At 45.9% G+C, this 13,993-nt stretch overlaps 1 protein-coding gene across 4 annotated transcripts in view; it reads left to right on the forward strand.

Moving 5' to 3' along the window:
- Nucleotides 1-13,614, forward strand: part of SFMBT2 (Scm like with four mbt domains 2) — a 215,115-nt gene extending 201,501 nt beyond the window's left edge. For all 4 annotated transcript variants that reach the window (XM_036341672.1, XM_036341654.1, XM_036341680.1 and 1 more), the window contains 5 exons: nt 4,234-4,409; nt 5,759-5,925; nt 6,267-6,536; nt 7,285-7,413; nt 13,229-13,614. In XM_036341672.1, the coding sequence (XP_036197565.1) occupies nt 4,234-4,409; nt 5,759-5,925; nt 6,267-6,536; nt 7,285-7,413; nt 13,229-13,369 (883 nt within the window). In that variant the 3' untranslated portion in view covers nt 13,370-13,614. The remainder of the gene's footprint in view (nt 1-4,233; nt 4,410-5,758; nt 5,926-6,266; nt 6,537-7,284; nt 7,414-13,228) is intronic.
- Nucleotides 13,615-13,993: the final 379 nt, after the last annotated feature.

Below are 13,993 nucleotides of genomic sequence, written 5' to 3' on the forward strand. Positions count from 1 at the left end.
ATCCGCCCCCCCCCCCCCCCCGAAAAAACCCACCAAAAAACAAACAACAAAAAAACTTGAATACTTGAAAAAAATCTTATCTTTACGTGTTTACAATAGCCTGGCTGGGCCATTTAATACATTACATGGCTCAGTGTTCTCCTCTCCAGGTTCACAATGAGAGGCTAAAGGGAAAGGCATTATCCCAGGCTTTTGAGCTGTTCAGTTCCTGCCTACAAGGTTATGTCATTGGGATACCGCTTTTAAACCTTTAGTGGAATGGAAAGCTACAGAGCAGATTCTGATTTTCACCTGTGGTAAAATAAAGGCAGTGCAGCTGAGGACTGTAGCTTTCAGCTTCACCTGGATGCCTTGAGTGCTGCTGAAGGTGCCAGCTGCCCTCCCACATCTACGTCTGTCAGGTGGGGCTGCTGACACCTGTCCATTCGTTCTGTCTGGAAGGTTGTATAATGATCACGTGGTGTAATGTCCTTGAGAAAATAGAAATGACAGTATTGTATACACGCAGCTGTCTCCTTCAACCATTGGGCAGAATCTTAGAGCTGCTGTTTGCTTGTATGTCTTGGTAGGCCAGGCCGGCACCTCTCTAAGTTTCACAGGCTTTGTTAATAAAACAGTTGTTTGAACAATTGTCCTGATTTGTCGACCAATTTCAAAACCCGATTATTGCTTCAGTCTGGATTCGGATGTTTCAAACAGTTTTTCTTCCACATTTGTGATCATAACTGAAAATGCTCCCAGTACTAATAGTGCTCAAAAATATGCATTTGGTGGGAAATATACATTAAGCTTAATGTTGTTTGAATCATTGTATAAGACAAATTTTATTTTTATGTTTTTTTTAATGTTTATTTTGAAAAACCTCAGAATTACAGAAATATTGCAACTACAAGATACAAATGGACTATTCTTTCTCCAGATCGATTTGGTAGTAAATCATTGGCCTGATGCCCCAGTCTCCCCAATATACATGGGCAACCTGGCTCACACCACCTTCTCTATGTTTATTTGATCAGGCTCTGGTGTAGTGCCAGTCTCTTTTCACTTCATTCTTCCCTCACCCCACTCAGGGGCCAACTCTCAATGCCAGGCCTTCACACCAATGCACGCCAGCTATCCCCCAGATGCAAATGTCCTCAGAACACAGCAGCCTGCACAGAACACAGCAGCCTGCTAGGAATGCTGCCCTATACCCTCTCCTCACCTGCCTCAGGTGCAGATCCTTCCAGCTGGGTTTAATTAAGGAGGACCCTGGGGACCAACACCTGTGGAAGCAGAGGAAGAAAAACCAGATTGGGCAGAGGGAGGGACCATCTGTAGCCTGTGGGCAGCTGTGGTGTTAGAATGGCCCTCCATGGTTGTCCAGAGCTGGCCCAGGTGGCCAGGCCTTTTAGCTCCTGCCACAATTAGTCATTGCATGGAGGCTGTCCGGGGGAAGGCAACTTTGCAGCTGGGGCAAACCGAAAGGGGCGACATCTGGAGGTTCCCGGCCAGCAGCACTGCTCGAACCAGGACAGCACATCCTTCAGGGAAGGGAGGTCCCAGCAGCACTCAAGTGTCCACACCCTGGCCAGGACGCTGCGGATCCCACCCTGCCTTCCCCAGCTGGCACTTTCCTTGCCCAGTCCCCCCACCCTTACCACCACTGCCATGGCTTTTAGACAGAATTGTTCCAAAGGACAGGAAAGAGGTGTGTGTGTGAAAGAGTCCCTCACCTTTAAACCATACTAAGTGAAGAAGCTAGGAGGTAAAAAACAAATACCTTATGATCTCACTTATATGTGGAATCTAATGAACAAACTAAGCTGATGAGCAAAATAGAAACCGAAGCATGGATACATGGAACAGACTGACAACTGTCAGAGAGGACATGGGAGGGGTGGACTAGATGAAATAAGGTAAAGGATTAGCCAAAGAACATCCTATATAATAAGAGAGAAATATGCTAATTATCTGTTACTCCATAATATCACAACCAATCTGCAAGTGGTAGAGAGCTACAGGAAGGCATAGCAGCCAGCTCGCAGCGGGGAGAGCTCCAGGCGGGCAGGGCAGTGGGCTACAAGCAGCTGAGAGCTACCAGTGGCGGTGGGCGGATGGCCAGGTGAGGCAAGTGGCAGAGAGCTACTTGCGCATGGATTCATGTGCAGGGCTACTCGTATATGTGTAATCCATAGACGCAGACAATTGTGTATTGATGGCCAGAGTGAGGGGGGTGGGAGGAAAGGTGGGGAAGGAAGTGGGTAAAGGAGGGAAAAATGGGGACATCTGCAATAGTGTCAACAATAAAAATATAGTTAAAAATGACTAATTTTATTTTCATAAATTTAGATTGTTTTTTTCCTAACGATGAAGGGTTGTACTGAGACACTCTTCCACTGAATCATCCTCCTTCAGAAGAGGAAGAAAAGGCCACCCTTTGTCTGTGTCTCAGGCGCTTGTTCCCTTTCTCCTACACCCTCTCCTGAGCTTTTGGAAGTGTCCGCTTGCGAATCCGCGGTCTGGGAACAGAAATAGCTGTCTGTGTCCCCTACTTCCACAGTTTGAATTTTGACCTGATTTTACAGTTCCACTTTCTTACCTTCTGTTACTTTACTATTTTATAGGGACTTTAAGAATCTTTATATTGAGCTCTTTCGAAGAGAGAGCCCCAGGAACACTAAAATTGTGGTGGAAAAAAAATCACAAGAGAAAATGTCGAGTAAAACCGTATTTTAATTCTCCATTTCCACCATCATTAGGATATGCTGTGTTCAGAGTTGTGCTGTGTTTATGAAACACAAAGGAAGCAGGAGCAAGAACCACCCAGAGTGGGTCAGGAAACCCCTCCTCAGGGCGGGGCACACTTGCTTCTATATCGAGGGTCCATAGCGGTCCTAGAAAAGTCAGCAGTCGGACAAGGCTGTGGTCTTAAAGCATGATCTTGTCCACAAAGTTCTTAATACCCAGAAAGTGCAGCTTGGCTTTCAAAGACAGAAGGACAAGAAGGACAGAGGGACTGGGGCAGGAAAGACCAGTGAATGAACATACAGTTTTTCCAATTTAGAATTTAATTTTTTAGTTGTTGATACTTTAAAAAAATGAATTTCAGGGGAACAATATTTAGACTTCAAAAGGACAGAAAAAAACCAAAATCCATTTATTTCCATCACCGTATTCTCAGTGAACCAGACCTAATGTTTTGAACTTCAGTGTTTTATTCACAAATTGCAAAGGTAATGATCTCCTTATGTTACACTCCCGATTGCACGAGTTGCCTCATGTCCCTGTGGTGTGTGGTGGGTTGTCGGGGACCTGAACCTGTGTGTGTGTGAAAGAGCAGGTGGCAAAGAGTTCTCTCACACCGTCACCTCACTAGTGGGCAGCGAATCTGCATTCGCTTAGCTTTCCAAGAACCATGCCTGCTCTCTGCCAGAGCCACCCCCACCTGCTAGTTTTCTGGAAAATAATTTCTTGTTCAAGATTTCAATTTGATGCGTTCTCATTTCAGTGGGCTCTAAGTTCAGTGAATGTGAACTAAAAGTAAGGACCTATGATCTGCTGCCAACTGGAAAGTTTATAATTATTTTATACCAATGATAGTTTAAAAAATATATTGAAAGCTGATTCAGACCTATTTCCAAATGCTCATCCTTTCAAGCAGGCATTATTTACATCATTAATTACCATAAAAACAGGGTGTCCCCCCAAACAGCTGACAGCTCAATTTTGAAAATGAAATGTATTTTAATAAATGCTGCCTTTATAATCATTCAAAGTGTGTGTATACGTTTTGGGGGGCACCTATGTTTGGAGGAAGCCTGAAGGACTTATTTTAAAGCAGAACCCAACCTGCTTTCCAGAAGATCTAGTTCCTCGTTTTATGTTGGTGATTTCACTGTATATGGTTTTTCTTGGGCAGGAGAACATTTTCTTCTCAAAATTGATGAGCAACAAATTACAGTATCTAGATTCTGGAAGCATCTGGAATTGGTGTGAATAACGTATGCCAGCCACAGTGAGAATATGCTAAGTGGAAATCTTTACTGCGGTGATTCTCTTAGCACTGTCAGCACTGGCATTTCTTATAAATATTTGTGTGAGAACATAAAGAATGATAAAAACAAATGACATGGAAATCACACAGAACCTGCTTTATTGTCACAAAATAAAAGGGTACTTTAGGAGACACTGTACAAACTAGGTCTGAGTAATTCTGTAGTCTTGCCAAAACTTTTTCTTCCTTCCTTCTAGGTACAGAGGCAAAACATACAGGGCCGTGGCCAAGATTGTACGAACTTCTGACCAAGTAGCGGACTTCTGCAGACGGGTCTGTGCCAAGCTAGAGTGCTGTCCAAATTTGTTCAGTCCTGTGCTGGTTTCTGAAAACTGCCCAGAAAACTGCTCCATTCATACCAAAACCAAATACAGTGAGTACAAATAATGAACAGAACATTGGTCCCTGGGCCTGAAATATGAGGTCAAGTAGTTAATGTGTGTGGTTTTTTAAATAACCTTTTTAAAAAAACATATATTTTTATTAATTTCAGAGAGGAAGGGGGAAGGAGAGAGATAGAAACATCAACGATGAGAGAGAATCATTGATCGTCTGCCTCCTGCACACCCCACACTGGGGATGTGCCCTGACTTGGAATTGAACCATGAACTCCTGGTTCATAGGTCAACACTCAACCATTGAGTCACACTGGTTGGGCTTACTAGTAAATAACCTTTTGAATTATTTTTCATAGGAACTGCTATGGAAGAATTCTCTATGATCTGCTGTGGCCAATGCTTCTGTGTTTTCCAGCTTGGTCTAAGGAAGGGGTGGGTGATTAAAATCAGGACGCACGTCACTGGTTGGCATTGGCGATGAAGAGTCGAGGGTGTATACACTGACATGCATGTCAGGGCATTGGTTGATTTGGAAAACTGTATGGCTGAAAGAAGGGCACAATAAAACACGTTATTGGTAATGGCTAGTCACCAGAACTACTTCTTGGTTTTTAACTGAGCAATTAGAACGAGTCTTTCATCGCCCTTTTTTACACGGGCAACATCCTTGTCACAATCTGTTTCTCCCCTGTTGATGCTACTTTCTTCAGACCCTTGAGTGGAGTAGTTGGAGGGTGCAGAGCACTCTTCGCTTTCTCTGTTCCTGACTCTGCTTCTCCACCCGGCCTGGGAGAGTTGCTACCACGGCCCAGGCCGGAAGTCCTCTCCAGATGTCCCCTCCCTCGGCATTTGCCTCTTCCATCTCCCCGTCAGTTGGTGACCTCTGCCTTCTGGAGTTGCTCCCTGGGCCCTGTCCTGCCTCTGCTCTGGTCTCACTCTGCACCGCGGACAGTGCGAGCTCTGAGAACTCTCTGATCCTGGCTTCTGCTCCTCTGTGTCTCCCTCAGTTATGTCTAGCCCAAGGGGTGTCTCACCCTCGTCACAGTGACCTGGGAGTTTGTTCTGCCGGCCCAGGTTCCAGCCCGCTGCTAGGGTGTCACCAGGACCCACAAGCGCTGTCGGTGCTCTGCGGACCCCTGCCCAGATGAGATTTGTCAACTCGTGTGTCAGGAACCTGAACATGCTTGAAACACGATTCAGAGTGTGAATTTCCTATATGATACATATCTCCCCATTTCATTCTGCATACACAGTCACTCATGGACAAACCATAAGAATCCTCTCCCCACCCCCTTTTTGCCCCTGTACTCTATGTCCATGTATGAACATGTGTGTAACCTTTAAAAAAAACTTTAAATTCTCTGTCTTTTCTCTCTCCTTGTAGCCTATTATTATGGAAAGAGAAAGAAGATCATTAAGCCCCCAATTGGGGAAAGCAGCATTGAAAGTGGACACCCTAAGCCAGCCAGGCGTAGGAAACGGCGAAAATCCATTTTCGTGCAGAAGAAACGGAGGTCTTCTACCGTGGACTTTGCGGCAGGCTCGGGGGAGGTATGTTCACCCGGAGCACCTCCAGCCCTGCACGGGGACGCAGGGCCTGGCGGGCAAGTCGATGGCCGCAGTGGAAGTCTGATCCGAATGGTTGGAAACAGGAGATACCAGCACCCTCCCCCTCATTTGCTGAAAACAGATTTAGGCTGTCAGCTGCTCCAGCTGGGGAAGGGCAGCCGCTGGGACCCTGGTTGGGACCTGCAGATCAGTCCTCAGAGGCTTCGCCAGGTGCTTTGCACGGAGCCACCTGGACGGGAAAGAGCTCGGGTTAGAGCCCAGCCTCGCATGTTCACGAAGGCTCCTCTCACGTAACTCCATTCCCGTGTTTCCCTCCTTCCCAGGAAAGCGAGGAGGAGGATGCGGATGCCGTGGACGATGACACAGGGAGCGAGGAAACCGGCTCTGAGCTGCGGGACGACCAGACAGACACCTCTTCGGCCGAGGTCCCCTCTGCCAGGCCCCGAAGGGCCGTCACCCTGAGGAGCAGCTCCGAGCCCGAGCGCCGGCTGCCCGTGGAAAGGACGAGACGGGGCCGAAAAGTGCAGGCCGCCTCCTGTGCCGAGGGCGGCGACAAGGGCCCGGCATCCAGCCAGGACAAGGACACAGCACAGGTAAAGCACATGGGCCCTGGACCTGGCTTGCCTGGGCAGAGTGTTGAAGAAGAAAATGCATCATAGTTTCTGGCCTAGACTTTGGGACACCTGTTTAAAATGCTAAAGACACCAGCACTGCTCCAGCCTAATTCTAAGTTAGGGCAAAAGGCTTGGTGATTTCATATCTTGACCAAGTGGGTCAGTGAACATCAGATTGGAGTTCTGAAGGAAGGCTTTAAAACCACCAAGAATTCTTTCAGGAGCACAGACAGAAGTCCTCAAGGTCCTATTGAACACTAGACTTTCCCTTTATAGGGTACTCTGTGTTGCCATAAAATAGTAAATCAGCCGGGTGGGTCTCCCCTAAGCCCACGGGTGCCAGATGGTCAGCCAGCAGGTCACTGACACCATTGTCCCCCAGACAAATGGGGGAATAGCTCACTGTCTTGTGTACATTTGCAGATGCCCCTTATCATTCATTTCTCCTATTCAATCAGCTGCCCCAAGTTTTCCTGAACGTGGGATTCAGCAGCTACTATCACTGCCTTTAAAAGATATTTTCCCTCTAGTCTAGAGGCACACACATCATCGGAGGCAGTCACAACCCAGCTGAGTTGCTAAGAAAGTCCCTAGAAAGTGTCTGTGGCTTGTCCTGAGAGTTACGAGAGACTTTAGGGGGAGTCCCCTCAGGGTCCAGGAAGGGTTAGAGGGGACCCCAACCACCATGCAGGGATAAGCTGACCTCCTGCTTCCCTCGTCTCTGCAGGAAACAAAGCAAGAGGAGGAGGAGAGGCTCATTCTGGAGAGCAACCCATTAGAGTGGACAGTGACTGACGTGGTGAGGTTCATTAAACTGACAGACTGCGCCCCCTTGGCCAAAATTTTTCAGGAACAGGTACGGTGGTTCTGTGGTGTATTTGCTGTTTTTATCATGAGACTCTGGGTCTCATTTAAACTCTCTGTTTTAACTGGCTTCCTGAGACACAGCTTTGGTAGGGGAGGGGGCACTTCTTCATTACTTCTGTGTTGGGGGGAGGCAGAAGTCTGAGATCCACATATGGTCTTCACCAACACCTCCTTGGAGGACTCTTTGTGGCCAAGTGGACATGGGAGTCTCGGCTCTCCACTTGACCTTCTTAGATACCCCACTTCTGGGGACCTGGTGCCACCTCTGCTGGTGATGGTGGCGGGGCCGCTTTGTCCTGCAGGGGAGCAGTTGTTGCCTGAAAGGCTTTGTCTCCCTAGACCACCCCTTCCCCAGTCCTCTGGCTAGAGGGAGCAGGTCTCGGTTGGGCCTCTGGTCATCTGTGCCCATTGGCATTTCTGGGTTCCCAGCTTCTTTAGCAATAAGCCTTGGGCGTAGGAGCCAAACAAAGAAAGCCCAGAGCACTCACCACCATGTCATATCTTGGGCCCCACAGTCCTAGCTGGTCTGCCTCTCTCCACCTTCAAATTCCTCTTAAGTTTGTTTATTTATAACATCCAGGGCTTTTCGTTATGTATAGTGGGAGAAATAGGGAAAAATATGCCAAGTCAATTTTCCCAGAAGTAATTTTGTATACATTTTGTTTTTCTTCATGCTGCTTTCAACGCTGTTTTCTTTCTTGCTTCCCTTTGGCTTGGGAAAGTATTTTAAAGCCCATGGTACTAGTATGTTAGGTGGGTATTGTGCTAATGATGGATAAATACACAAGCAATTGATGCAATCTATACCTTACAGGAGTTTTAAATTTAGCAGATGAGGTGACTGTAGCGTGTTAAAATGTAAGATATGCCATGATGAGCCATAGGAAAGGATGGTTTTTATTTATATTTTCCCTCAAATTAATATGCAAGCAAATTGGTACTCTGTAAACCCATGCCACTTTGCAGACTTCTCACTGGCCTCATACAAAAAGTTCAAGTTTAAGCCTGTGGTGCGTGCTCTGCTGGGTTTGCTTAATTTGCTAAAATGTCTTGCATTGTGTCACAATGTAAATATCTGTCTCTCAAGACCCTGCCTATTTTTCTTAAAGTTTCCCATAAAATAAATTAAAAATATGTCTATCCAGTCTTTTTTTAGATCACACAAACCAATAGTCCAGAAAAGGGGCAATTCAAGCAATAAATCAGGAAGAAAAAAGAAAGGCCTCTGATTTCCCATGCTCCCAGTGAATTTCTCAGCTTTTCCCCCAAGTTCACCATAATGCGGTAATGAATTGTGCAAAGCAAATAACTGTGGTTCCCAGCTTCTCCCAGGGGAGAGCAGTGCTTTAATGTTCAAAGGTCTCCGATTGACCACAAGAATCTTGTATAGACAACCATAAGTGCACCCTGAATGAATGAATGAATGAATGAATGATCGGTGGTGAGAGGGCATGGTTGCCTCCTGGCTATCTGACTGCATTTCCTTTCTGGGTGACACTGAAAAGCAGACAGGGAGGAAAAAGCTTCCTTAGACACCAGGTTATCCGTGGAGCTTGAGACCATTTGCACTGTGAAAGGTTAACAGGCTCATGCGTTGATTCCTTTTACAAGTTTCTAGTAATAAGCAAGTGAAAACAAAGCTGATTTGGGAAAAAGATTCAAGTGCTACGTATGATGAGTCTTTTTTACTTTAGTGCTTCTAAGGCCTGTTTATAACAGCATCTCAGAAAGTTCCTCGCCTTCCCAGGCTAAGGCTTCTAAGACGTGAAGTATTCCCGGCAGGTTGCCACTTCTAGAGCCAAACAATGGGCAGGGCCCTCCCTTCAGTTGCTCTTCTCACACCAGTTATAAGCTTGATCCTGCATACCTGCTTATTTCTCGTGTAGAGAGAAAAATAGGTGGACTTTAATTGATAATAGCCTCATTGCTGTAATGTTAAATTTCACTATAGGCCATTTTGCCTGTCGCGATAGAAGGCTGTTACCCCGCTGTGCTACCTGAAGCACAGGGGCACTTGAGTCCTTTCCTGTTCAGTCAGACCTTTAACGACTAATTTTTACTAATTTGTTCTATCATCTTTGAGCCCAAAGGCCATGGCTGTGATTGGTGAGGTCTCCAGTGGAACACTCCAGGTGCCGTGTGAATTTTTAGATGAACTGGAAGGAGCCCAGTGTCTTTATTCACCAGCATGTGAAAAAAATCACAGGGCATGGAATGGTAATCGCTATGCCAGCTCGCTCCTCTGAATTTTGTAAACTCAGAGACTATCGTAATCACCAGGAGTATTTATAGAAATTATAAACTTCCCATTACTGGAGTACATGCCTTATAATTTTGAAACATTATGGCAACTGCTTAAAAAATCTATATGCTGTAATTTCATGCTGTACAATGCATATTAACCAGTAAAACCCTATACATCTATAACTAAACAAACACCAAACTCTCAAAAAAGTTTTGCCTATTCATTCACTTTTTATGAATGAGAGACATAGAATAATCAAAGAACCAAATTAGTGATTTATTTTAATAAAAATTTTCAGGATAATTTACAGGTTCACTTTTAGACTATTCCCTCCTCTTTCTACTTCAATAGACTTGAATGTTCCCATTAAGAAACTGCCATGTCCTATACTGACCTCTATATCAAACAAAAATAAAGTTAATTTTGTCATGTGCTAAGCATAACTTTCACGTTGTGAATTCTATTACATTTCATTTTCTAAAAATTAGTAGTCCATTTGTGCTAATTCTGTGTTGAACATGACAAGTGATTTGCCAGCAGTTCTGAATTATATGAAAGTACATTTGTAAAAATTAAATTAACTGTGAGGTCTGTTACTACAAAATCAGCGGAAAGAAAAAAACCTTTTTTCAAACCAGAACAACAGCTGCATATGAGAGGAACTGCCAGGTGGGGTTCCTCCCGGCATTCCTTGACTCCTTGCAGGGTCATGTGAGTTTTGCCAGCTTTGCCTCCATTCCCCTCCCTCCCCCTCCCTCTCCTCTGTGGGGACCCTGCAGTGGATGTTGGTGATGCGCAGCCTGCAGCATGAGCTAGACATGTTGGTCAACCACATTGGATCACAGTGGCTACCACCATTGCTCTCCCATACCCGTGACAACCCGATGGTCAGGTCGCTAAATCTAGTGCTTTCAACAGGCAGCACGACACTTTGGTGTTTGGAAATCAGAGGTCTGATTTTATTCTTGGTAGTGTATTCTTCTCAAAATAAGAACATCCTAGAGTTCTGTTTTACATCATCATGGAAGATGGCGAATGAGGTGAGAATCCTGAGGACAGCAGAGGCCCTGAGGCTCAATGCAGACAGCCTGCGCTTTAACCACTCCTCCCACTTGAGGTATAGGCCCAGTTGTCAGTTTTGCCCAGATAAAAAGCTGGTGTGCAGGATCGCTGTAATGAATCAGATGGTTTAGCCTTAATCCACCCTCGCCCCATAATCTCTATCTTCCTGCAAATAGGAACGTGAACGTCTCTGCAGATGACATTCAACTGGGTTTCTCCCAGTTCTGTTAGTCCCAGATGTGCAGGGGCTGCCATGTGGGTACCGCAAGATTCACGAGAAGCGTTTAACTGCTCTGAAGAAGGAAGTTCAAAAATGTGCACTTGATTCCAACCATCCAGGTTGCCCACATTTAAAATTCAGGCCACAGGGAATGGACTTTCCCCACTACCCCACCCCCAATTGTGGCCTCAAAACGGAGACCTCTTAGAAACTTCAGGCACAGTCCCCTTAATTTCCACTGGCCATAAATGCTACTCTGAATTTTGTGTTTCCTGTGCTCTTAGTTGATTTTTTTCTTATACACAGTGTGCCTTTCTGCTAGTAGTGTAGGGGTCCCCTTTCCAGTACACTTCTGTGTCAACACTTAGTACTGTTAGGCCTTGGTTTTTGTGGCTATAAAATTAAATTGCATTGTGGGCCTAATTTGTATTTCCCTGTTTCTGAGTGAGGGAATTATTATCTCTTACTAATTCCTTGATTCCTTAATAATTCCCATTGTTCCCTCAGGTTTCAGCTTACGTAACACCTACTCTCTGTAGCCTCCCTGACTCCTGTAAGATCAGTTCCGTTGTCCATTCAGTTTGAACCTGTAGCTCTGTGCCTATACATTAATCTTTCTACATCATAATGGCTTGTTTGTCTGCCTCCCTTGAGATGCGTAGAGTCTCCTGGAAGGGGGCGGTCAATCAGTGTGATACCCCCAGAGATTATCAGAGTGTGCCTCACACTTAGTAGATTCTCAGTAGATGCTTGTTGAGTGAATGACATCCTCTACTTACCTGTGTTACATGCCTGTGGCAGCCACCATTACTGAAATTGTCTACAGAGAGTTATATTTACATGTTAAGGCTGATTTTCAATTGTAATTGTTTTTCTATGCCCAAGGATGGCCATCATTACTAAGTGTGGATGTTAACAGCTGAGCTATTTCCTTACAAAGTTTAACACCACAAAAATGTGAGTCTAGTTTCAATGCTGTCTCTAACTAGGTAGCTTTTTGGCATCAATTTCCATCTTTAAGAAAAGCTTCCATTTTCTAATATAAGTTCAGGTCTGTTCTATCCTGTTCTGTCAATTTCATTGAAGCTAATGGTTAAGCCTCCTGCTCATAGTTTTATAACATTAGTCTTCCTAAGGCTAACATTCATACTCATTTTGGTTTTTTGTTGTAGATATTTTCAAGACCGCTAAATAAACCATTAGTTTAAGAAATGAGCACCTATGTGACATTCACTGACAGGTGATGTCTGAGTTCACGCATGCAGTTGCATGACAGTTAAGTCTCCGTGGCTATGGCAGCCCTGGGCACACTGCTCCCCCTGTGGCAGAAAGTCTGGTGTGCTAAGTGTCGGTTTATGCTCTCGTTCCATCCCTGACCTTTGTTGTGACCTTGGGCCCACAGTCTCCTGGAGCCTCAGTATTCCCTCTGGAGTATGAAGAGTGTACCGGTGAATGGAAAGAGGGATGGTAGTTACACTCACTTACTCAGTCAAACAACATCTACATAAATCAACCTGATTACTTATAGAACCAATTGGGGGAAGGGGCAGGAATATCCAGTGGTGTGATCCTAAAGCTTTGCAGTGAGCCTTCCTTCTGCAGCCGGTGCAGTATCACCGACATTTAATGAGTATCGTCACTGTGGGGCCCCTGTGTGTAGGCGGAGAAGGACTAATTAAGATAAAAAATACAGGTAGCCCTTCCTTCTGGGTGATGTAGGTATGTGGATGTAGGTGTGTGTGTGTGTGTGTGTGTGTGTGTGAACACCTGTGTTTTCCTGAATGGAAAATTGTGCTGTGTAGCTGGTGTATTTTTCTAGCATCTTCTCACCATTCTGATGGTGAAATGGAAGACCTTTTCTCTTAGTGAAGAGCTTTTACCTTTAGTACAGAACCCTTTTCTAGTGCTCAGATTGCATCACAGCAGAGCATAGGAAGGACGGGGCCTGGGGGTGCGGGGTCTCCCCCTGCAAGGGGCAGTGAGCTTGGGAGAAGAATTCCTGCAGCAGCTCACTTGTTACAGTGCTTCATCCCCGCCCGCCTAGATGTGACTTTCAGAATAGCCAGATTATCTTTTAGCAAAAAGGATGTGGTAACCAAGAGATGAGACAACCATCCAGCCAAGTTGCTCTCTCTGCCCTCGCTCTCCAGAAAGAGAGGAGAGGAGAGCAGCCCCTCCCGCCCTGAACCCCGGGGTGAAGGCTGCTGGGACTAAGGCGTCTCCTCGTCCCCTCGGTGCTCAGTGTCTGGGCTCTAACCCGGCTTTATTTCCCAACAGGACATTGACGGCCAGGCGCTGCTGCTGCTGACTCTCCCTACCGTGCAGGAGTGCATGGAGCTGAAGCTGGGGCCCGCCATCAAGTTGTGCCATCAGATCGAGAGAGTTAAAGTGGCTTTCTACGCCCAGTATGCCAACTGACTCCACCCTCTGGGGAGGTGGCCCGTTGTCTTGGTGATACAGTGTCTCGGGACGGGGTCCAGGACTGGAACTTTTATTTTTCCCTGGATACGTGAGATGGTTCATGTAGTCACCGGGAAGCGCGAAGCACGAAGGACCTCCTTCACCCCCCAGCCTGTTTCATAGTTCCATGTGTTCACAGCACACACCAGGACCACGGAAGTGGCCGTTGGAGGGTGTACATTAAAGTTCTGTGTCAGACCTTGCGGGATATGAAGAGCTTCTTTGTATAGCCACATCTCGCCTTTCTCCCACCCCAAAGCAGGCGGCTGCCTTCGAACAAGGTCCTAAACCAGGGCCCATGTTTCTTTGAAAACACCTGATGGTGCAGTTGATGTCTTTTCAATGTGACCGAGGAGGCTGCCTGGCTGGTATTTTTTGCTCTACTCATTCTCAGGCACATTCATAGATGCTTTTTTGTACCGATACACATGTGACTGTCACCAAAGTTGGATCTTGGTGGCAACTAATTTCTCAAACACAGCTGTAGGCAATGTTTCAGGACATAGCTATAAAGAGATGGGCTTAACCTGCTCGCCCGTCAGAGGTGCCTTTTAGGAAGTTCGGGGGGTGAAGGAAGGCGGT

Source organism: Myotis myotis, unplaced genomic scaffold (assembly GCF_014108235.1).
Source record: "Myotis myotis isolate mMyoMyo1 unplaced genomic scaffold, mMyoMyo1.p scaffold_m19_p_1, whole genome shotgun sequence".
Lineage (NCBI taxonomy): Eukaryota > Metazoa > Chordata > Mammalia > Chiroptera > Vespertilionidae > Myotis > Myotis myotis.